General features: G+C 42.1%; 1 protein-coding gene across 1 annotated transcript in view; it reads right to left on the minus strand.

The window, feature by feature from the left end:
- ADAMTSL3 (ADAMTS like 3) overlaps window positions 1-25,210 on the minus strand; it is a 468,234-nt gene that overhangs the window by 113,910 nt on the left and 329,114 nt on the right. Inside the window, exons 11-16 of the mRNA XM_044279573.1 lie at window positions 20,532-20,670; window positions 13,564-13,614; window positions 11,074-11,278; window positions 9,480-9,627; window positions 9,285-9,369; window positions 2,519-2,805 (exon numbers count right to left, since the gene is read on the minus strand). Coding sequence (XP_044135508.1) covers window positions 2,519-2,805; window positions 9,285-9,369; window positions 9,480-9,627; window positions 11,074-11,278; window positions 13,564-13,614; window positions 20,532-20,670 — 915 coding nt within the window. The remainder of the gene's footprint in view (window positions 1-2,518; window positions 2,806-9,284; window positions 9,370-9,479; window positions 9,628-11,073; window positions 11,279-13,563; window positions 13,615-20,531; window positions 20,671-25,210) is intronic.

Consider the following 25,210-nt stretch of genomic DNA (forward strand, 5'->3'; position numbering starts at 1 on the left):
CAACACGACATTGATAATATTAGTCTCCCCAAAACATCTACATTTGACAACAGCAATTTAAAAAGTGATGTTGTTAGACAGCTTATCCATCACCACTGACTTGCTGTGCACTCCATAGCAGACATAAGGGACACAAAATTCCCAATGAACTACCCCTTTATTAACTTTATCCACAACAGCGGGTGCCCTCAATTGAAATTATGATAATGGAGTAGATTGTGATTGTCCTACTGAGTGTAAAAAAGTAACAACAAAAACTAGATAAAGTATATTAAAAAAAAAAAATTACACCGTTCAGATGGGTCTTTTTTACCTTTCCTCTTGGTACAAGATATCACAAAATGAGTAGTGTGAGATGACGGGCTTGGAAAAATAAACTTTTGCCATGTTTAGTTTGCATTTATGTGTTTCCTGAGGATTGTGATACAATATACAGTAGTGTATTGAGGATCCTGATACCCATGACAGGGGTTTCTGCCCCAAAAGTGATGAAAAAGGTAGGAAGAAAGAACAGAAAGTTACTTATTGTCTGGAAAGTTTTTCTTTTCCAGTAAAGAAGATTAGTTGTAATGTGAGAAAGGCTACATGCACACGACCGTATGTGTTTTGCGGTCCTCAAATTGACGTTCCGTATGGAATCCGTTCTTTTTTGCGGATCCATTGTAATAATGCCTATCCTTGTCCGCAAACTAGAATAAAATAGGACATGCACTATTTTTTTTTTTTGCGGGGCAACAGAACGGACATACTGATGCGGACATTAAAATGAATGGGTCCGCATCCTATCCGCAAAAAAAAACGGAACGGACACGGAAACAAACAACGATCGTGTGCATGTAGCCTAATGATCATAACAATGAAATAATAAAGAGCTCTTGCCTCAGGTCTCTCATCTTGGGATATCATGAGCTGAGAGGAAAGGTATGGAAGGACACATTTGTAATTACCCAATATTGTGTAAGTCAAGGCTCCCATCAGAAATTTCGGGGCCCCATACAGTAAGACTGGTTAGGGACCTGGAATGGTTAGCATAGAAACAGTACTAGAACCAGAGTACTACAAAGATAAAGTATCAGAACTATGCTTCCTGCATAGATACAGTAACAGAACTATACTTCCTACTATATAGCTACAGTACCAGAACGAAGCTTACTAAATAGATATGTTAAAATGACCCAATCTTACTACGTTGATACCTGCGCGCATCGGGGTAGGCGCCACACTTTTACTTTCATGCAAGCTCTTTAACACGTCCTCTCCTTTGTACATCCTCTGAGTGAGTCCAAACTATACACTGCTATTAACACACTAAAATACACTTATTTGTGCAAATATTTGGTAGAAAAATTGCAACTGTTTTTTTGGAAAAAAATACGGGTGTCATTTGATGTACCCTGGCTATGACCGAACTATACATTGCTATTGACTCATTAAAATAAGACTGTCCACTTATAAATAGTAGAACAATTGCAACAGTTTTTTTTTTTTTTTTTAAAGGCTCAATTGTGCAGTGTATGCAGTGAAATATATACTGCTGGTGATGCTGGGAAATATGCCTTTTACACACTAATGAACTGTAAAAGCTTTTGCACAGAAAAAAAGAGTACTGTCTCTTTAAATCTGTGTGCATAAAGTTATTAACAGCTCAAGCTACCCTCACTGTAAGGCTGGGTTCAGACCTGAGCGTACTGAATGTACGCTCTGTATGCGCGATTGTACGGGCGTTTGCAATCGTGCATACAGAGACAAGCGAACGCCCATTGTCGCGCGTTTCCGCTGAAGTCTATGTACGGGAACGCGCGACAAGACGCCCCAAAGAAGCTCCTGTACTTCTTGGGGCGTCGGGCGTTTTACAGCGCGATCGTACGCGCTGTAAAACGCTCAGGTGAAAACCATGCCCATAGGGAATCATTGGTTCTTGCCTGTTGAGCGTTTTACAGCGCGTAGGAACGCGCTGTAAAACGCTCAGGTCTGGACCCAGCCTTAGACACACAGTACACTAACTGCCCCTATGCTGTCCCTAATGATAAAACCTTTCTACCTAGTAATAAAGTCTACCTAACTAAATATATCTTATTTAAATTCTTCTTGTGTGTCTATTGCAGACAGTATACACACGTCCTGTCACATCAGTGGCTGCACTCACTATGGTGTCTGCTTCAGAGCTAGCATAGAGCATGACAGACCGTCCAATATCCTCCCACCTGATTGGCCGTCAGGCAGACTGCAAAGCGCTGTGGGCAAGCCCATCAACCGAGACCCCTCCTTGGGTTATCTTCATTCTCCTTGCCCTGTTTCCCTGACTAGTGCACTGAATTTTAAATGTAAAATGGTGTGCGTTGTTTTGCGTGACTCGTCCAAAGCGAATTGCCAAAACTGGATTCATTTTGAAGAAGAATTTTTGGGAAATTTGTGGTGAATTTCATCTCTAGAACAAATACATTGATTTAGGGCCTGGCTCTATCTGGGGGCAATGTAAAAAATGACACATCACAATGTAGACAATTGACTACGCTACCTCCTGAACAGCTGCTGGAGCAGGCGGTGAATCCAATATACTCCCAGTCATACATCTCTGAATCCTCCTCTTCTGCCGGAAGCTCTACGGCTTGGTCCATTGTTTCGCCGTGACACGGAGGCAGATAGCATGCTCTTTCTGTAAGGGGTTTTTCCTCTTCACATTCTTCTTCCGGCAATTCTAATTCAGTCTGTGTAAATGTCAGTAAAATACGGCACTTGACTTCCCTTTTTTGCACACCACGACCACATGTGACACTGCAAGGTGACCAAGCATCTGGGATGAACCTGTAAAAATGATTCATTAGTGATGGAGCGTTATATAACACTTATATGCCATGTACTTCATATGTAATGACACCATAAAGTCTACATCTACCCTGCTTTTATCTAACTGCTCTACTTCTAACTACTGAAGGTGGATGTAAAGAGCACCAGTCAGCAGGATCCACCATATTAAACCAAGCATACTGCCTGGTAGGGTTGATCCTGCTAATCACAATGATATCCTATCTTGTGAAAATTCACTGTGGCATTCTTGAGAAAAAAAGACTTTAATTCTTTATGCAAATCAGGGCTTCAGTCCACCGAGGGTGGGACCTAGTCCTTAAAGAGGTTGGGTGACTCCAGCAAATGGCATTTATCATGTAAAGAAAGTTAATACAAGGCACTTACTAATGTACTGTAATTATCCATATTGGTTCCTTTGCTGGCTGGATTCATATACACTGCACGTTTCCATGGTTACGACCACCCTACAATCCATCAGCAGTGGTCGTGTTTGCACACTATAGGAAAAAGCACCAGCCTGTGTGAGCTCCCCACAGTCCTGGTCACCAGAGAGGCCCGCGCTTCTTTCTATACTGTGCAAGCACAACCACTGCTGATGGATTGCAGGGTGGTCGTAACCATGGTAACGATCAGTGTATAATGTGATGGAAAAATGAATCCAGCCAGCAAAGGAAGCAATATAACTTCCTCTACATGATAAATGCCACTTGCTGAAGTGAGACAAGCCCTTTAAGTGCACCTCAGCTCCCCAGCTATCTAGTGCTAACCAGGCTCCTCAGTGCCCTGAAATCCTCATTTACATAAAGAATAAACATATTTTTTCTCAGAATCATCGCAAATGATTACACATGCATTATTTTAATCGGCAGGGTCAACCCTACAAGGCAGTATGCGGAGTTCAATAGGGCTGATCCTGACAAAGGGGCTCTTTAAGTAAGGTTTTGTTCCTGCAGAATCCCACTTGATATCCAGTTGTATAAACGTTATTGATCTATTTACACAGTTTGGTTCCATAATGGCTTCACTTTCACTACTTTATAACAGCTAATAAAACAGGGGCAGCGCAGTACAATGTCAGATATTCCCCGAATGAGTAAAAAATGTGAAGTTGCTTCTGAGTGTTTGACATCCAACTGAAAACTGAAACAATTTAAGACGTCTCCACCACCTACTTTTAAGAATTGATAATAATCAGAAAATATCCCCTTGGGTACGCAATACACGGGACAGCGACATTGTGCATCAGAAATGTGGACCCATTTACTTGAATGGGTCCGCAAATCCGGAGTTGCGGTGGGGAACGGAACCACGGAACTAGGTAGTGCTTTCGTTGGGTTCCGTTCCGTGCTTACGTTCCGCAAAAAGATAAAACTTGTCCTATCTTTTTGCGGAAGGGACGGATCGCTGACCTCATTCATGGGGTCGCAATCCGCATGCGGCTTCCCCACGGTCGGTGCCCATGCATTACGGACCGCAATTTGCGGTCTGAATCACAGGCACGGGAGCACATGTTTGTGAGGCCTAACTGTGGAGAAACCTGTCAGTAAGGCTGGGTTCACATCAGGTTTTTTCAATTTGTTTAACGCATACAAAAAAAGGTATGGATGCCTCAGACTGATGCCATACAGTGGCATCTGTTCACCATAGAGTTTTATGTAAAAAAAAAAGTATACTTTTTTCCATTGTAAAAAAAAATCATATATGTTTTTTATTACCGGACTTGCAGGATACAAGAACGTGGTGCCCTGCGTTTGTTGTATCCTTCTTCTTCTAACGTATACGTCAGACGAAGGCATAAAAAATGATGTGAACCCACCCTAAGTGTTAGATTTCCCAACAGCGCCACCACAGGAGTTATTCAGCATTACACAGTGCCCTTTCAATACAATGGGCTGTCTGTATAATGCAGGACAGGTCAGACCCTCCAGACAAAGTTCTCTCTCCTTTCTGAACAAAAGATGAGAATCCTGAACAAGGGCGGCTCCCCTGTATTAAAACAGAAGTTCCTAAATGGGTATATGAAAATGGGATTTGGAAACTAGACAACCCCTTTCCTATATAATGGATAGCGTGCTACCTTGTACAGAATAGTAACTAATAAGTAGGAGTAATACCGGTATATCGGTTAACTCCTGAGCCCCACACAAACAGTGTTGTCTGTAGCACCATGCACACCAAGTAAGGCCTCATTTACACGTCACTGTTGTGGTTCCATCAATGACTGTGAGCAGAAAACAGGAGCAGATCTTTCCCTTTTACCTTATGTCTGTGGAGGCCCCAATCCTGGTTTTGGCTCACAATCACTGATGGAAATCACTGACCAAACACTGACGTGTGAATGAGGCTTCATTTTGGCCCCTGAACCCAATAACAGTTGACAACAGAGAGAATGCAGGGGTGAGGTGCAAAGAACCCCCATGGTCCCCACATTACAGATCATGGGCCTATAGTGACTATACTTTGCAGCTCATGGTCTGTAGTAAAGGGGGCTATGAAGATCCTTGGACCTTATGTCCTGTAATGAAGGGCAATGGGGACTCTTTGTTCTTCACGGCCTGTAGTCGAGGGGAGCCTGCTGATCTGTTGAACCTTCTGGCCTGCAATGAACAGGGACACCATGGCCCTTGAAGGGGAACATGACTTACTTGTACCAGTTCTCCTTCATTCTTTTATTTGCTATCAATGGACTATTTATAAGGCTGCCCACTCTGAACTGGACGCATTCCAGCAGAATAAAGTGATTTATGTATTCAGTGGTTAGGTCATCCTCATGAACAGTTTATGATAGATACATTTCACAGGTTGTGGCTTTTACCTCATTACGATATACATGGATAAATGTGATGACAGAAAATTCATTCGTTTTAATGTCATCGTATCCTAGCTGCGCCGAAGCAATTCCCTCAGTCCAGTTCAATCACCTACCATGATTAATCATAGATCTAGAAAAATCAAGTGTACTTTGCATTTACATCTCTATTATTCCGCATCCTAAAATATGATGGAGAAATAAGACACAAGGTTGTTACACCTACGTGTAACATAGAGGGCCCGTGGGGCCGCAGTTAATTTTGTGATGGGTTTCAACTGTCATCACATTCCACAACTAAAAACAAAAAGGGTCAGGATCACATTTTTCTTGGCTCTGCTCTTCCAGCAAGTCATATTATATTCTGCCAGTCGGAAAAAAAAATAAAAAAATAGCTCTTTGAATGTTGAACAGTTATAAATGTAGGACACTAGCCGTGGTAGACCGCAGAGGCCAAGGTATTTATCGAGCACGAGGCTGGTTTGGCAATACTTACGTCTGTGCTTTGGAGCAGAGCCGTACTTATTCCTATGCTGCTCATAGTCACACAACAAAACAAGTTCTAGACAGAAGTAATGTGCTGTATCCATGTTCTGAAATTACACTGAGGCACGGCAAAAGGGTGAGCGATACCGTACGGTTCTCCAAGACGGAGGCACCGACACAGCATGTTTCTTCTAAGAAGGTTACAGAAAGATGAATGGGATAATGGTTTCATTCAGTGGGATGAGTAATGGAGAAATATATGGACTAATGAGGCCATTACATTTTCTGGCTCTTATTACTCATCATTTATATAGCACCAACAGATTCTGCAGCACTGTACAGAGGGTATACATATCCCCACAGGAGGCTCACAATCTAGTTTCCCAATTTGACACAGAAGTAAACCAAGTTAACTCAAGAAATGCAAAGACAAAGAGTACTTATAAAGTTCATGTACCTCTGTAAAACTAATATCAGAAATTGTATAAAGGGTATAAAAGTCAAAGACCCCTCTGTCCTAAGAGAAGACACCAGCATTATAGATAGCAACTGATAGAGATTGTATTGTATACTTACGACCTATCCAATGGATAGGTCACCAGCATCTGATCGGTGGAGGTCTGACAACTGGAACCCCCGCCGATCAGCTGTTTGAGAAGGCACAGACGCCACGGCCTTCTCTCAGCTTACCAAGCACAGCGCCGTACATTCTATAGTAGATGTGCTTGGTACTGCACTCAGCTCCATTCACTTCAATGACGCTGAACTCTGCCAAGGCCATGTGACTGATGAACGTGGACTAGGGAAAGCTGACAGAAAGCTGCAGCGCTACTGAGAGTGCCACTGCCTTCTCAAACAGCTAATCGGTGGAGGTCCCGGGTGTTGGACCAGATACTGATGACCTATCCAGAGGATAGGTCATCAGTATTTGAAGGGGTTCTGCACTTTCATTTAACTGATGATCTATCCTCTAGATAGATCATCAGCTTCTGATCGGCGGGAGTCCGACACCCGGGACTCCCGCCGATCAGCTGTTTGAGAAGGCAGCGGCGCTCCAGTAGCGCCACGGCCTTCTCACTGTTTACCGCCAGGCCCACTGACGTCACGACTAGTATCTACTAGTGTGGGTGCGGCTAACTCAATTCAAGTGAACAGAGCTTAGCCGCGCCCACGCTAGTTGATACTAGTCGTGACGTCAGTGGGCCAGCGGTAAACAGTGAGAAGGCCGTGGTGCTGCTGGAGCACCGCTGCCTTCTCAAACAGCTGATCGGCGGGAGTCCCGGGTGTCGGGCCCCCGCCGATCAGAAGCTGATGATCTATCCAGAGGATAGATCATCAGTTAAATGAAAGTGCAGAACCCCTTTAAGTCTCGGAAAACCACTTCACATCCTGAACGCCAATGCAATGCCAACCTCTGAGCCAACATACTGTGAGTTTGGAAGTGCTCATGAGAAATTCACCTATTATCATACCCAAAGCAGGGCAGGACTTAAAATACATAGGGAAAGATTTATCAAGACTGGCACTGCTGGAAGAAGCATCTGGGTGCGCGCCTCATCATACTGTATATTAGGCACATCCTCTGGCAGTCCATGCTCCTAGACAGATATCTACGACAGCTCAGAGGGGCCAAAGATTTCTGGCTTCATTTGCACCAACTAAATTTGTCTTGGATGCTGGCCATGCCACCCTTGCATGCCTCTTTCAGAAAAGAGGTGATGGCTCCGTAAAAACCACCACCTGCAAACAAACTAAATGATAAATCCTCTCCACAATGTTCACAATGTTCAATAGCCCTGCATAAATGGAATCACATTACTTCCTATGCACATGTAACATGTCCATAAGAAACACTCCACTGAAACCCAGAATTTCCTCAGTAAATGATTTATAAATTATCGGGCACATTTATTAAGCATTTTAGGCGTCGGTCTTAATAAGGCCCTGTGCTGGCGGTGGATCCACCGAAGTTATGTAGACGTGCAGGCCTTTACATAACTTCGGTGAACCCACCGCTGGTGTAAGACGGCTCCCTTGCTGTCTTACATTTAGACCATTTTCTACTCCTAAAACAAGTATAGAAAATGGTAAATGAGACACGTCCTCTTCCTTGCCCACACCGCGCCCGCTTATTTAGACCTCGCGAAGTCGCAGATTGCGGCAATCTGAGCCAGAAATATTCGTAATATAGGCGTATTTCTGTTTAATAAATGACCCCCTATGTCTTGATCAGATAGAAAATACACAGACAGACAGACAGATAGACTTTTTCCATAAATGGGGTATAACATATTGAGCTTCCTATTTCGCTTTAGATCATATAAAGTCTGCCATATTTTGTCTGATCTTCCTTTGACCTCAGTTTTCATCCCTGTCGCCTCCTTCCCAGTCAACACAGCTGTGTTGACTCATGGACCGCCAGGTCTAAATACAAGTCTGTATTAAGGACCTCTATCTGCAACTGTTTTGTAGAAATAGTGAACAATGTAGGGTCATCAGCTGGACAGGCAAACAATATAACTGCCGGAAAACTTGCATTCTGTCGGCATTTATAGACAGGTACAGAAAGTTATACAGTAGAAGATATTACACTTTTTGTAAAACTATAAAACACTAAATTGCTCTATAAAATGTATTCTCTCCAAAATAGGGCTATTCTACCAAAGAGTTGGAATACTGCTTATTTTCAAATAGCCAAAAAATGATTTTTTCATCAACAGACAGGGGTCCTCGGTCAATATGCTCATCTCTCAGAGAAAGTGGCCACAAGAGCCTATCTCTCTCTGCCGCTGGGTCCAACAGGACATCCTCAACAGTGACAAGTAACAGTAAAAAAAATACATTTTATTCATTATTATTTACTATATGTTATTTTAGAATACTATAATATAATCCAACTGAGTGTAAACCAATACATGTAAAAAATGGCTAAACCGTCTCTGGTCCTGAAGACCGAAATGACTCTGGTCATGAACCAATTCATTTAACTCTATAATATACTGTAAATAACTCTTCCATACCGGTTAAGTTAAGCTGCAGTGAGTGACGCCGGATGTAGATGGCAGTTCGGTCTGGCACACAGAGAGGCTAACCCATTGTACATTGTTATTTTCTGAAGTAAGTTTCTCCAGAATGCTGTAATCCTGCTGAGATTACCGGGATAAAGAGAAATTCGACTTACGTTGGCTGATCTGATGCTGTTCTAGTCTCCTCTATTTCTTGTGCTTGTTTTAGCCACGGATGTTTGGCTTCTACGGGGAACTTTTCTAGCAGAGAAACAGAAGGCAGCACTTCAATGCATGGCGGACATGTCACTTATAAACCAAACGGAGTGAAATGATGAGCAGGTTTATAAAAAAAATTAGACATGTAATACCTCTGGGCTTATAACATGGTACTGGTACAATGCATTCCTCCTTTATATGCGGCTTCAGCTGGGGGTTGCAGCCTCCCGTATGTTGTCCGCGATGATCGTTGCATAATACTACCCTATAGCGCAAGCCTTTTCCACATGTCACAGTGCACTGAAGAGATGCAGAAAATATGTACTGTTAGTCATACTGAATGTGCATCTTTATACCATGATTTTGTATAAATGAATGTGACTTTGAATGCAGTCAGAACAATTGCTGAAACACTGTTAATTCATCTACCAGCAGCATTTTATAGAGCAGGAGGAGCTGAGCAGATTGATACCTAGTTATCCTAGTGGGCTAATTGAAATTCCTGCTCCCTAGGCTTAGGAATCTGGTTACATTCAGTGATTGGCATTTAGAAGGACCGCCCACTGGACTCCTTAGCATAGAATAAGCATAGATTTAAAGTCACTTCTCCTGACATTTCTGTTTTAGCAGAAATGTTCTGTACTCCCCATGTAACAACCATTATGGAGCATCTATTCTTATGTCTCTGTATTGTGTCAGTCCTCTGTTATTCCTGCTACTAGTTATGACGGGATTACAAATATTTTGCAATGAAGGTCCAGTTTGGGGGGGGGGGGGTGTCCATGCACAGCCTGGCATTATCCAATCAGTGCTGCCAGTGTCAGACTGTGGAGTGACACACTCCCAACTGGTAACACCCATCTGGACCTTTATTGCAAATACTTGCCATTTCATTCAAAACTAACAGGATGAATAATAAAGGAATGGCACATTCATAAGAATAGATGCCCCGGAATTGTTGTTACATGAGGAATGTAACTAGTTACTAAACAGACATGTGTGGAGAGGTGACAGGTCCTCTTTAAATGAATGTAATACAAGTTCTACTAAGTATTTTCTCATCCTGCTCTATAGCATGGTTCCCTCAGATATAGCACCATGCTCAACCTGACAGGCTCCTAGTTTAAAGAAGGGCAGCTAAAGAACAACCTGTAGACCACATCAGCACAAAGTGTAATACCCGGGACACAAGTATTTTTTGGTATAGATATGCTATTATAATTAGTTACAAATCACATTAGCATTTTCACTACCTCTTCCCATTTTCCTTAAAGGGGTATTCCCATCTTAGACAATGGGGGCATATCTCTAGGATATGTCCCCATTGTCTGATAGGTGCGGGTCCCAGCAAGAACGGAGCGGGGAGCGCTGTGGCTGGAGGACCCCAGATTTCTCGGGTTCCATCCACTACCAAAAGCTAATCCCCGTCTCTCCCATAGAAGTGAATGGAAGCCTGCCGCGCATGCGCGACCCATGCTCCCATTCATTTCTATGAGGCAGACGGCAATAGCCGAGCCAGCACTCGGCTATTTTCAGCGGCCCGGTAGAAATGAATGGAGGGCGGCTGCGCATGCGCAGTGCGCCCTCCTTCACTTTCAGGGCTCCGTTCTCGATATAGGTGTGGGTCCCAGCGGTGGGACCCATGCCTATAAGACAATGGGGGAATATCCCTGAGATATGCCCCCATTGTCTGAGATGAGAAAACCCCTTTAATATGTTTTAGGTCTAACTGTGGGTACATATTACCTGGGACCATTCCATAGCCATCCACTTTGGACAGTCAAAGAGGTTGCAGGTCTGCATGACAGCTGGCTTGGGAGCGTACATGCACTTCCATTCCTCTACCTGAAGGATCTCTCCATGCATTGTTTCCTCAACACAGACAATGCTACGTCTCTGAATGCCCCCGCCACAGGAAACTGAGCATGCAGTCCATGGATTATGCTCCCACCTGCAACACACCGTTCATAGAAAGCAAATTAATACTAATTATTAGGAGTACAGATTGATGTAGGTAACTTATGCATACATTTTACTGCTGAAAGTACTTACATATACATACAGTACAGTATACGCTTAAATATGTGGAAATCAAAGATGAAAGGGATTTTATGCTCCCCTTAGAAAACAAATTTCAAGAAATAGGTCAAAAATGTCTTGCAACTCAAGCTCATAATACATGTTGTAGGACTAGAGCTTTATTTTGCTGAGGCATAGCTGAAAGGGGCTCTGATTTTACCAAGTTCCCTACCTTCCTGTCCATCTGTGTCAGCACTGATCGCCGCAGCGCTGTCCTCCTCTCCCTGTTCAGCACTCACTAAGTTACCAGAGCAGATGGGCAGATAGAGGAGAACAGCTCTACTGTAATCAGCACTGACGGTAAGTGAGTCGTATCCCTAACTGCTGAGCCATAGTTCTGCCCAAGCCTTCTCTGGTTACTAAGTGAGCATTTGGCAGATAGAGGAGACCAACGTTGCTGCGATCAGTGCTGACACAAATGAACAGATAGGCAGGGACCTTGGTAAAAATCAGTTTTTTTGGCAACATATTTAAGAAGGCAGAGTGAAAATCCTCTGCATCATACAATTATCCGGCATCTTCAGCATTCTACTGAATGCTGAAGATAGTGACTGGATGACAGATTTTTCTTACCAATGCTCAGAGTGTTGATAAGATGACACTTTGCTGGCAGCTTTTTAATAAAATTACACATATTACCCTATGAAAGTTTATTACTGAAACACTTAAAATAAGTGAAAAAAATCATAACACCAGTTTCACACTCGGCAGAAGTTGTATGACGTTGTCTTCTGCAAACTCCCCTTAGTGGTGCCTGCCTTATCTTAAAGGGAACCTGTCATGTGGATATTTGATTATAATCTAACTAATTATATACAATCATCAACTACTAAAAAGTACCTTAGATGTATTCACTTACTGGTGTGACAGATGGTTACCTCATAATATACACACAAAGATGCCGCATGCCACATGCTAATGAGCTGATTTGAGTCCAGCGTGATGTCAGTGAGTCCAGCGTTTTTTTAATTCAGAGCTATAGCCACTCCCCTGCCCACCTGCTGCTGATTCCTATGGAAAAAACTGTCATTCAGCAGCAGGTGGGCGGGGAGAGTCAGGAGCTCATGAATATTTAGGACTCATCATTATCAGCTGGAGCTTTTCAATACAAGATGTTGGCAGATTGACTGGGTCAATTAAAGAAAGTGACCCAGCATTTTGCTAAGCGAATCAGTCACTTATTTATGTTGCCCTTAGTTAGGACACCATAAAACTGGTGACAGGTTCCCTTTAAAAGCAAAAGTAAAGCAACACTAGCAGTGAAGCAACTATAAATATAAACTAAAAGCAATAAAACTAAGAGCTGTGAGATAAGTATAACTCTCTTCTATCAGGATGGATGGAAGACTAGTGAGGTTCGTCCTTTAAAAATGGTTTTAAACCCATGGCAAACGGCAAACGTTCTTTGTGGTCTTCCAAGAATAGCACCTAGAAAGAGCGAAGTGAGGACACCTGGCTGTTTGTGATCTACTTTAAGGGTTCGCATAACAGCTGTTGTGCCAAAGGCTCGCCGTGTAGCGATGCTTGCATACAAATTAATGGGGTCACATCATGACTCGCAATGCAACCCCAGAAACGCAAGAAATACAACAATGCTGGATTTTTTGTGTTTCTGGGTTAACGGTTTTGCCAAACCCATTCATTTCTATGCTCGCACCGCTACACTGCAATCACACTGCGATCCTTAGACTTGATAGCTGCCGCGTGACCGCAGTATAGTGAAACCCTAATGGAGGGTGAAAGTCTTTGCTAGGAATAGCATTATTCTGTTTTTGGGAATGGTAGGCGTCTTGTGAGAATGTGAAAACATTAAAACCATTGCACATTTTTGAGTAAGCTGTAAACATACAAATAGGTTCAGTAGATGCAAACCCTCAATGTGACAATGTGAACATAGAAGGAAGAACCCATAGGTCACGTCAAGTACACAATGTAGCCGAAAACAGATGTGTCCATCCTTACTTTGCTTCTAGGCTCAAGAAGATATTCTGAAATGAGTGTCAAGAAATCTGCAAAATGTTCACGTAACTTTTTTTTTTTTTAAAGCTGTTCCTTTCATTCCACTCATCTCAGGCTATCTCGAGCGATATCTTAATGGACAAGGTAAAGGAAGATTTACTTACTATATAAACCAGTAATAATTCTATTAACACATACCTTGGCAGGGGCTGGAAATGGTCATAGGGCATTATCTCCTTAAAGCCATCACTGTAAGCACATAAGAGAAGCAAACTTTCAGTTATTTCTCGTATATATACAAATAAGCATTGTGTGCCACAACAGCCTATAACTCCATACTCATTGCTATATATGTAAGCATGAATTTTCCTAAAACACACATTTTGTGACATTTATACTAACAACATCTTTCCAACGAGAGAAGCATTGAAAGGCATATGGATGGCGTTGAGCAAATAGAGTTTTAGGGCATATATGAATGTAACAGAGGAGCACCTCCACTTGAGAACCCCCTCTATCAACCAGAGGACCTGCTAAAAAGAGCAACTTTCTCTCTTGAGGACCTGCTTGTCCATATAAGGCCACTTTCATACAGAAAGTGTTTCACGCCTCATTCACGCGTCCATGTCCATGCCCAAACCTGTGAGAAAGTGGTCAGTGAAACTGTCCGTGAAGGATCTGTGTGTGGTCCATGTGTCGGTTTTTTGCTGTCCCTGTGCCATCCGTGTTGCACTGACCCTGCACAGCTGAAAGATAATTTTCAAAGCATCTCTTCCTAATGATCCATGAAACACAGATGTCATCTGATTTGCATCTGTGGCTTTTACGGACCAACAGACTACAATGGACGTGATGGATCCATGAATACATCCAAAATAGACCATGCATCCGTGCTAAAAATACGGACCCATGGACTGTGCTAAAACACTTATGTGTGAATACACACATTAAAATGAGTGGAGACGTGTTCTGTCCGCGGAGAACACCTACAGCACACGTCCGTGGAACACAGATGTGTGAATGAGGCTTTATTGTGAGACACAATCAGGTGCAGGTCAAAAACACAGAACAGGTACAAATCTTTGCATTAAATCATATCTCTGTGTAGCTTTCACTCCTGGCCATGGCTTACAATCACTGATGGAAATCACTCATAAAACACTGATGAAACAATGAGGCCCCCTGCACACGAACGTGTGCTTCCCGTTGCTGTATTGCGGACCGCATTTGCAGATCCGCAATACACGGGTGCCGTTCCGTGGGCATTCCGCATCACGGATGCAGACCAATTCACTTGAATGGGTCTGCAAATCCGGAGATTCGGAATGGTGCGGAACGGAAGCACGGAACGGAACCCTACGGAAGCACTACGGAGTGCTTCCGTGGGGTTTCGTCCCGTACTTCCGTTCCACAAAAAGATAGAACATGTCTTATCTTTTTGCGGAACGGCCGGATCGCGGACCCATTAAAGTGAATGGGTCCGCGATCCGCTGCGGCTGCCCCAGGGACTGTGTTCGTGCATTGCGGCCTGCATTTTGTGGGCCACAGCACGACCAGGGGGTGCACACATTCGTGTGCAGGGGGCCTGACAGTGAGAAAGCAGCCTAAGGGCTTGTTCACACGACTGTATGGCTTTTTCAGTGTTTTGCGGACCGTTTTTAACGGATCTGTTGTTCCGTTTTTTGTTTCCGTTGTGTTTCCATTTCTGTTCAATTTTTTTTTTTTTCGTTTCTCCATATGGCATATATAGTATACAGTAATTACATAACATTTTCAATAGATGGTTCCGCAAAAAACGGAACGGATATGGAAGACATACGGATGCATTTCTGTATGTGTTAAGTTTTTTTTGCAGACCCACTGACTTGAATGGAGCCTTGGAACGTGATTTGCGGACAATATTAGAACAAGACTCTAAATGTAGCAGAACAGAAATGCAGACATACGGAAACTGCTCACAGAGTAAATTCTGTTTTTTTTGCGGACCCATAGAAATTAATGGTTCCGTACATGGAACACAATAAACGGTCCGTATACGGAACGCAAAAAACGTTTGTGTGAACGAGCCCTAACATAGGAAGTGTGGTGGGAGGTAGACAAAAAATGTTAAAGGAGTTTTCTCATCACAAAAAGTGCTGGCATATTGCTAGGATATGCCATCACTGACTGGTGAAGTTCTAACCTATGGGGAAGGTCACCATATGACTGGTGAGGGTCTAACCTCTGCGACACCTAACATTCCTGAGAAAAAAGGGGCCACTGCATTAAACCAGTGCTGCGGTTGCTCCTGTTTTTCTTTGCACAACATCCCAGACCATAAACAGAGAAAAGGACACGGTATTACATCAGTATGTGTCCCCTTCATTCCCAGGACCATAAAGTGATAGCATACAGTATGTTTCCTGAATGACATCACTATAAGGGATAAAAAATGGGAAAACTCCTTTATTTAACCACGTTGATCCAGAGGAAGACAACATGAAACCTATATAGCATAAGCCAATTCACCCTCACAGGGAACAATAATTTCTTCCTAAAGGCAACCTGACTTTATCCCTATTCAAACAAGTACTGTATACATTCACATATACTGTATATTTGTGTTATTTTGTCTCCATTTGCATTGTCCTATGTAATTCTGTACTTCATTTCTACACTGCGTGATACTCCCAGCAGCTGACCCCATGTAATAAATTCATTGTCAGGACAACAACCTTTGCTACATTTTATGATAAAGTTTTTAAGCAGGAAAATGCGACATTCAAATCTCACTAATAAAGTACAGCTATTATTATTATTATCCCACAATATTAGACACTGGCAGCACCAACCACTGCATGATACAAGGGTGCAAAATACCGCTATATACTGTAGGTTAAAAAAGACACGTTTGTTATACGATGTAATTCGTCATTAGATAGGCATCGGCGTCTTTTCTGAATGTCGTTAATGTATTTGCCATTACTACCTCTAGATCATAATTTGACTACTATAATGCACATTTCAACAAAATCCATGCAGAAACACAGAACACGAGGAGAGAGCCGTGTACAAATGTGCCTACAGTCCGAGCCAAAACATTACCCACAACTTGTTTTCGTATGCGCCTTATGTGGGATGTATTTCTGTAGATCTTATCACATCCTGGGGCAATGTTGCTTTGGATGTCTACAGGAAGATAATGTGTTTTTGCTTCTTAGGATCATGCTTTTTGCCCACAGTTCAACACTATTTTGGAGTTTCTCCTGGAATCAGGGCTGGCACCACAGAATTCAATTGCTGCCAATATGATCACTACTTTTTTGACTTGCTGCTGGCAGTGCTATATTATTTCGTGGGTATAACAACTTCAACTTTGTCACAAATTGGAACTGTTCTAATTAACTTTAGCGTAAATTTAGAACATTAGGAAAATATATATATTTAAAAAAAGGCAAAAACAGGAAATGACCCAGAACAGTATGAGTTGTGAAAGCTATTTATTAAAGGGGTTTTTCCACCAAAAATATTCTACTTTTTTCAAACCAGCACCTGGCTCTAAATATTGTTGTAATTGCAATTGCAAGCCACCAAGTTATTCACAGAAATCTATCCGTATAGCGCCACCTGCTGTTTGCCCTTTTTCTAAATTCTCTTTCTAGCTCACTGAGGTTGACGTACATGCTCAGTTCCATACTTCAACTGCCACCAGCTGCAGCAGATAGGACACACTCCTTGAGAAATAACACGCTCCTTGAGCTGCCAGCTTGAAATAAATCTAGCAGAGCAGTTGCAGTAATTAATGGGCAGATCTCTGGATCCATGTGAGGTACAGGGACGGTTCTAAATTTGTTAGGTGCAGGCGGTTATGTACTATATGATCTTTGCTTTTCACTTTTTACATTACACATGGAATAAACTCTATAAGTATTTTTTTTTATCTGCCAACGATAAATATTCCACAGGGTTGTATACACAATGTTCACTTACATTAGTCCCCACGGGAGCTCACATTCAAATTTCTCAAACGCACACTACCATATTACCAGTTCCTTAGATGCCAGGATGATGTATAATTATATAAAAGTACAAATACATTTTTCAATAGTAATGAGAAGATATATTATTAAAATACTGTGGTCATTGCAAAGCAGATGTAAATTTGCCAAAAAATAGTAAAGGGGATCTCCGGTAATTTGACACTGATGGCATATCCTTGGCATACAGGTCTGACCTCTGGGACATTAAAGGGCTTGGAAGCACCACACCCCCTCATTCATTTACAGCTGCTTGTCTTTACAGCTCATGTGTGTCTAGTTCCACTCGTCCCATTCATTAGTTTGGTGGAAACTAATCCTTCCATAAGCATGTAGTGGTTATTTATCAAGTCTGAGATGGCAGTCAACAGATGTGCACCGCAGAGGGGAGGGAAGAGGAGTACCCTTCCACTAGGGAGAGGAAGGAGTGGTAACCCCTAATTCACCTAGCACTGGCACCTGGCTGCCCTGTCAACCCTAGACGGGCTGCTAACCCATACGCCGATCACGTGCCTCGTCCCTGGCTTACCCTGAAATAAGCCCTAGGTAGTGAATAGGGTGGTGGGAGCACTAGTCCTCACCACTGACACCTAGGGTAACAACAGGGAAAGGACTAACAACACAAACACAATCAACAATCCCCGACTGTGCCTGTGCTTTAGTGTGTTTCCTGATCCTGTGTTTCTGAGTCCTATGGTCTGCTGTTAAGAATACCGGGACCATAGCAGGAGGTAGCAGTCTGGTCGCTAGCCCGTAGCGAAGTCCACATTCCTGTATAGGGGTTAAAGTGTGAATACTCGGGAGGCACCAAGATAACGTCCTTAGGGTTTGGCCCAATGTCAAACTGTATACTTGGCACAGTGGTTCCACATTGCCACTGATCTGCCTTGATCAGTATTTAGTGGATGTGCAACACATGCCAAGAGCAAGGCATGTAATAGTCCACAAGGTCACAAAGGAACCCAAGCTGGAACAATGTTTTGTGGACGGATGACACCAAAATAGAACCTTTTGGTTTCAATGAGAAGGGTTATGCTTGGAGAAAAAGAAACACTGCATTGCAGTTAAACCTCATCCCATCTGTAAAACACAGTGGTGGTGGTGGTGGTATTATGGTTTGGGCCTGTTTTTCTGCATCTGGGCCAGGACGGCTGGCCATCATTGATGAAATAATGAATTTTAAATTAAACCAGCAAATTCTAAAGAAAAATGTCAGGATATCTGTCAAATATCTAAATCTCAAGAGAACGTCAGTCATGCAGCAAGACAACGACCCTGAGCACACATTGTACCAAAGAATGGTTAATGAAGAATAAGGCCTCATGCACACAGCCGTTGTTTGGGTCCACATCCGAGCCGCCGTTTTGGCGGCTCATATGCGGACCCATTCATTTCAATGGAGCCAGCACTCTATGTGCTGTCCGCATCCGTGGCTCCGTTCCCCCCCGCAAAAAAATATAACATGTCCTATTCTTGTCCGCAATTTGCGCCCATTCCGTTCTGCAAATTGTGGCACGGTCGTGTGCATGAGGCCTAAAGTTAATGTTTTGGCATGGCCAAGTCAAAGTCCTGACCTTAATCCAATAGAAATCATGTGGAAGGACCTGAAGCAAGCAGTTTATGGGAGGAAACTCATCAACATAACAGAGCTGAAGTTGTTTTGTACACAAAAATGGGCTAAAATTCCACCGAGCAGATGTGCAGGACTAATTAACAATTACCAGAAATGTTTTATTGCTGCACAAGTGGGTCACACCAGATACTGAAAGCAAAGGTTCACATACTTGCAAACATGTGAAATTGGATCTTTTTCCTCAATAAATAAATGACCATGTCTAATATTTTTACTGATTTGTTTGATTTGGTTATCTTCATCCACTTTTAGGACTTATGTAATAATCTGGTGTCGTTTTAGGTTACATTTATGCAGAAATATGTACAATATGTACAACATTTTCCAGTGTTAGTATGTCTCTGCGCTTGGAACAGGGTGATTCTATATATACTGTTTGTGTTTGAGTACTGTCAGTGTGCACCTGCTTTATACTACATATTGCTTGGAGGTGATGGTCTGATTTTATTTCTTCCTTTATTTGGTGTCTGACACTGTCGTGCCATGAAAAAAGCAACAAGTGGTTGAATCTGTCATTATAAAATGATTCGTTTATGGGCAAATTTTTGGCATCCACTGGAGAGGAGGAAACACCTTCTTAGGCACGAATAAACACATATATCAGGATTTATTAATAGCAGTGGATTGTATTTGTGGAGATTTTCTCCTCAATTAATGTCTAGGAAATCTAAGGATGTATGAACAATTATTTCACGTCTACATCCATATTACCACTCTGTTCCAGTACTTTGTAATTTATCATGATCTTTAGAGCTAAAGTTACTTCTCAAGACCAGCAAATTGGATGGAAGCTTAAAATATAATTAAAGTCATGAAAATATATCCAAACTCTCTTTCATCATCACTTTTCTCCTGTTTCTCTACCTCTCCCATCTGATGCATACTTCCTTCTCTGAGCTGACAGGAAATTATGGATTCAGTAAAGTCACAAAATAGGTGGAGGATCTGACACATGACAAGGGGAACCCTGAGCCACGGCGGCAAAAGATTGATGGGGCTTGAAGTTCTGTTCTGTTAGAGCTGCATTGACAAGGGATTTAATGTTCTCCTCCGTGAGAGGAAGCAGCAGTCAGTCTGGACATCTGATTACCCAAATAAAGTATAATTCAGCGAAAATTCTAATGAATGGGATTATAATTTGGTTTGACTAAGCAGCCATGCGTGTTTCCCGGCAGACAATAATGTTCAGACAGGGGTGGTCTTTCTTCAGACCTTTCATGTAAGAACTATTTATGCCTTGCACTTTCTCAGGCTAACCACATACAGTATGTGTCAGAAGTAAAGGTAGAGGAGCATTTAGCATGGCATTCAAGACATGGAGCAGGAAGTGGAAATATTCTGGAGTGTTTCCTCCACTGTTTTTGTGTCAGGCTTTACTTCCTCTCCGTGTTCTGGGATCCCGCCATAGTGACAGGCACCATAACTCCAGATAGCACAGACTCAACCACATCACAGACCAGATTTCTTAACCTGTATTTTTGCACACTGCACATTAATACATAAATGATTCTACCAACCTGGACGGGCAGGGATCCATGTTACATTCCTTAAGTTTAGGTTTAGGCTTCTTGTTTTCTGGGTAGTAATGACAATAATGATCGGGGACAGTCCGATTATATCTGATGTCAACGCATTCTGCAGAGTTCAGCTGATATCCTGGAAGCACAATACAAAGGATAAGTTTGTTTTAAAGGCAATGGACATACAGACGTGGACAAAATTGTTGGTACCCTTTGGTCAATGAAAGAAAAAGTCACAATGGTCACAGAAATAACTTTAATCTGACAAAAGTAATAATAAATTAAAATTCTATAAATGTTAACCAATGAAAGTCAGACATTGTTTTTCAACCATGCTTCAACAGAATTATGTAAAAAAATAAACTCATGAAACAGGCATGGACAAAAATGATGGTACCCCTAACTTAATATTTTGTTGCGCAACCTTTTGAGGCAATCACTGCAATCAAACGCTTCCTGTAACTGTCAATGAGACATCTGCACCTCTCAGCAGGTATTTTGGCCCACTCCTCATGAGCAAACTGCTCCAGTTGTGTCCGGTTTGAAGGGTGCCTTTTCCAGACTGCATGTTTCAGCTCCTTCCAAAGATGCTCAATAGGATTGAGGTCAGGGCTCATAGAAGGCCACTTTAGAATAGTCCAATTTTTTCCTCTTAGCCATTCTTGGGTGTTTTTAGCGGTGTGTTTTGGGTCATTGTCCTGTTGCAAGACCCATGACCTGCGACTGAGACCAAGCTTTCTGACACTGGCTAGTACATTTCTCTCTAGAATTCCTTGATAGTCTTGAGATTTCATTGTACCCTGCACAGATTCAAGACACCCTGTGCCAGACGCAGCAAAGCAGCCCCAGAACATAACAGAGCCTCCTCCATGTTTCACAGTAGGGACAGTGTTCTTTTCTTGATATGCTTCATTTTTTCGTCTGTGAACATACAGCTGATGTGCCTTGGCAAAAACTTCGATTTTTGTCTCATCTGTCCACAGGACATTCTCCCAGAAGCTTTGTGGCTTGTCAACATGTAGTTTGGCATATTCCAGTCTTGCTTTTTTATGATTCGTTTTCAACAATGGTGTCCTCCTTGGTCGTCTCCCATGTAGTCCACTTTGGCTCAAACAACGACGGATGGTGCGATCTGACACTGATGTTCCTTGAGCATGAAGTTCACCTTGAATCTCTTTAGAAGTCTTTCTAGGCTCTTTTGTTACCATTCGGATTATCCGTCTCTTAGATTTGTCATCAATTTTCCTCCTGCGGCCACGTCCAGGGAGGTTGGCTACAGTCCCATGGATCTTAAACTTATGAATAATATGTGCAACTGTACTCACAGGAACATCTAGTTGCTTGGAGATGGTCTTATAGCCTTTACCTTTAACATGCTTGTCTATAATTTTCTTTCTGATCTCTTGAGACAGCTCTTTCCTTTGCTTCCTCTGGTCCATGTCGAGTGTGGTACACACCATATCACCAAACAACACAGTGATTACCTGGAGCCATATATATAGGCCCAATGTCTGATTACAAGGTTGTAGACACCTGTGATGCTAATTAGTGGACACACCTTGAATTAACATGTCCCTTTGGTCACATTATGTTCTGTGTTTTCTAGGGGTACCATCATTTTTGTCCATGCCTGTTTCATGAGTTTATTTTTTTACATAATTCTGTTGAAGCATGGTTGAAAAACAATGTCTGACTTTCATTGGTTAACATTTATAGAATTTTAATTTATTATTACTTTTGTCAGATTAAAGTTATTTCTGTGACCATTGTGACTTTTTCTTTCATTGACCAAAGGGTACCAACAATTTTGTCCACGTCTGTATTTGGGGCACTTTGTTAATTTTATTGCATGCATTTTGGGCTAAAATATTTTTTTCTAACTCCTAAACAATGGTCTAAGCTAGGGAGCAGTTCAGTTGCTATGGCAGCCTCAGGCCTTCTAAAGGCTCTGAGACCTGCCAGAGTGAAGATCCTATGGAGCCCTGTCTGTCCACATGGCATGGAAATGCTGTGGATTTGTCACCCTGGAACTCCACGTAGAACATCTGCAGTCTTTATAATACCAGCCAAGTGGATGAAATTTAAAGAAATTTCATCCATTCACTGATGATAATTTCTGCAGCATACACTGACTAGCAAAAGTGTAACAATGTTTAGAACTTTTGACTTTCAGGCTCCATATCTTACCATTCACCACAGCTTTGATTGTGAGAGTACCTTTATTTTATAGACAATCATCTTGGCTATCTCATACATAAATTAGACTTGCAACTATTTAGTATATGATTAGTTATGCAGATTCTTGTCATATAACTGCATTGTTGCTGTTTTGCTCCTGGTGGTGGAACAATCTTTTCCTTCTTGTATACTACAAATTACAGCATGTTCTCACATTCGCTAATAGCTAAGTGTAAGTTCACTGGTTTGAATCAAGCAGCAGCCATGAAGGAGATTTCCCCAAAAAATGAGAAACAGCATCATGCAGCTCGTCGATAGCAGCCAAGAAAATTGCCAAACTGCATCATATATGTACCATGACTAATGGAAGAATACGAAATAAAGTCCATCCATCCATTCCAAAGCCAAGAGATGGACGACAAAATATCGAAGTCAACAAATTGGCTCCTCACTAGGTCTATCAGTTCTGATGCGACAAACACGGCAGTGGAGGTGGATTGCATGCTTCGTAATAGTGAGATCACTGACGTCCATGCAAGCATTGTGCGACGTGGATTACACAAGTCTGACATGGTGGCCGAAAAAAAGGTGAAGAATTTCAATATCGTCATATGAGACGTCGGCTTGCGTTTGAAAAAAAGTACAACCAGTGGACAGTAGAAGATTGGAAACTGGTGATTTGGAGCGATGAGACGAAAGTCAATAGACTGGGCTCTGATGGATGCAAAAGGGTCTGGAACAGGGGTAGGCAACCTCTGGCTCCCAGCTGTTGTGAAACTACAACTCCCAGTATGCATACTTGCTCTGCTCTTCTAAGAACTCTCATAGAAATGAATGGAGCATGCTGGGAATTGTAGTTTCACAACAGCTGGGAGCCGGAGGTTGCCTACCCCTGGTCTGGAAGATACAAGGGAAAAGGGGGCTAACGGATCGAGAGATTGAAGGAACTGTCAAGTTCGGTGGAGGAAGCCTGATGATATGGGGTTGTTTCACAGCCAAAGGCATTGGATACTTGAGCAGGATCGATGGTGGTCTCAATGCTGAGCTATATGTAAGTATCCTACAAGACAAGTTACTTTGAAAGGGGTGACATAGTGTGCTCCAGCAGGACAATGACTCAAAGCAAAAGTGGAGATTGGCAAAGAAATGGTTCAATCACAATGAAGTAGAGGTGCTGGATTGGCCCCCATAGTTCCCAGACCTCAATCTAATCAAACACTAGTGGGTAGAGTTGAAGAAAAAGCTGTATTCGTACATAGGTGAGCCAACCAGTATGCACCAACATAAATTAAATAAATTAAAATTTAGAATTTTAGAAGCAAAACAGTACCAATGCAGTTACATGACAGGGTTCTCCATAACTAATCATATGCTAAATAGTTGTAACTCCAATTCACGTATGAGATAGCAAATATGATTGTCTATAAAATGATGGTAGTCTCATGTTCGAAGCTGTAGTGGATGGTGAGATATGGAGCCTGAAAGTCAAAAGTTTGAAACATTGTTACCCTTTTGCTCGTCAGTGTATATAGACCTGCGGTGCAGATTTTAAATTCCCCAGCAGGTTTCATCCTTTGCAATACAGAACGTGAAATCGGCAGTCAAATCTTCAGTAAAATCCTCAAGTATCCATTGCATGTAACTCTCTCGTAACTTTTTCCTGAGGGTATTAGTACCAGTGTAGATGTACCCTTTGGGCGTAAAATGTCACTTCTTGAAGGTTCTCATTTCTTCAAAATATGTTTCCCTTTTCTAAATCCAGTCCAATATGATCTAAGAACTTTATACAAATATGTTAATCTGAATATTTTTCAAAATTTAGAATTTCTAAATTTCATGCTAAAATGAAAACCTCGCTAACCATCTGCAGGGAGATCTTTTCTAACCTTATAAAAGTTTGGTGACATAAAGGCGTGTCCAAATAAAGCGTTTCCAGCTAAAACTACAAATCCCATGGTGCTGTGCGATTGCAGCTGATGCCTGCAGAGCTGAGCGTCGTCTGCCTTGGCTGTCATGCACAAGCTGTTCTAATGACATGACCATGTGTTTCCTGTATTACACAAAGAGAATTTCTCTACAGTGCAGTCCAACACCAGACGAGTGAGAAGAGAGGCCCGTATTGTATGAATGGATTATTTTACTGGTGGCAACACGGGTTCCGCTTGAATTCCTTTCCTAGGGGTTTTACTTTGAATATTCATGTAAATGTGTCTCCAGTCTCCCTTGTAAATATATTGTCATATAAAACAAAGGCCCAGATTTACTCATGTCCCTGCGCCTAAAATCTATCTAAAATTTCTTCCAACTTTTCTGCAAGGGGGCATGGTTGACAAGCAAGAGGTGCGGCCTTAGATGCAATATTTTGCATCAAAATTGGACCACAATTCTGGCTTAAAATCCGTTCTCAAAGTAAGCCAACCAATAGTTGGTATAGAGTCAGAGGAACGTGTCTATCCCTGCTCCAGACTTATCATCCAGCTTGAACCAGTGCAATAAAT

The sequence above is a fragment of the Bufo gargarizans genome, chromosome 2, assembly GCF_014858855.1.
Source record: "Bufo gargarizans isolate SCDJY-AF-19 chromosome 2, ASM1485885v1, whole genome shotgun sequence".
Taxonomy (NCBI): Eukaryota; Metazoa; Chordata; class Amphibia; order Anura; family Bufonidae; genus Bufo; species Bufo gargarizans.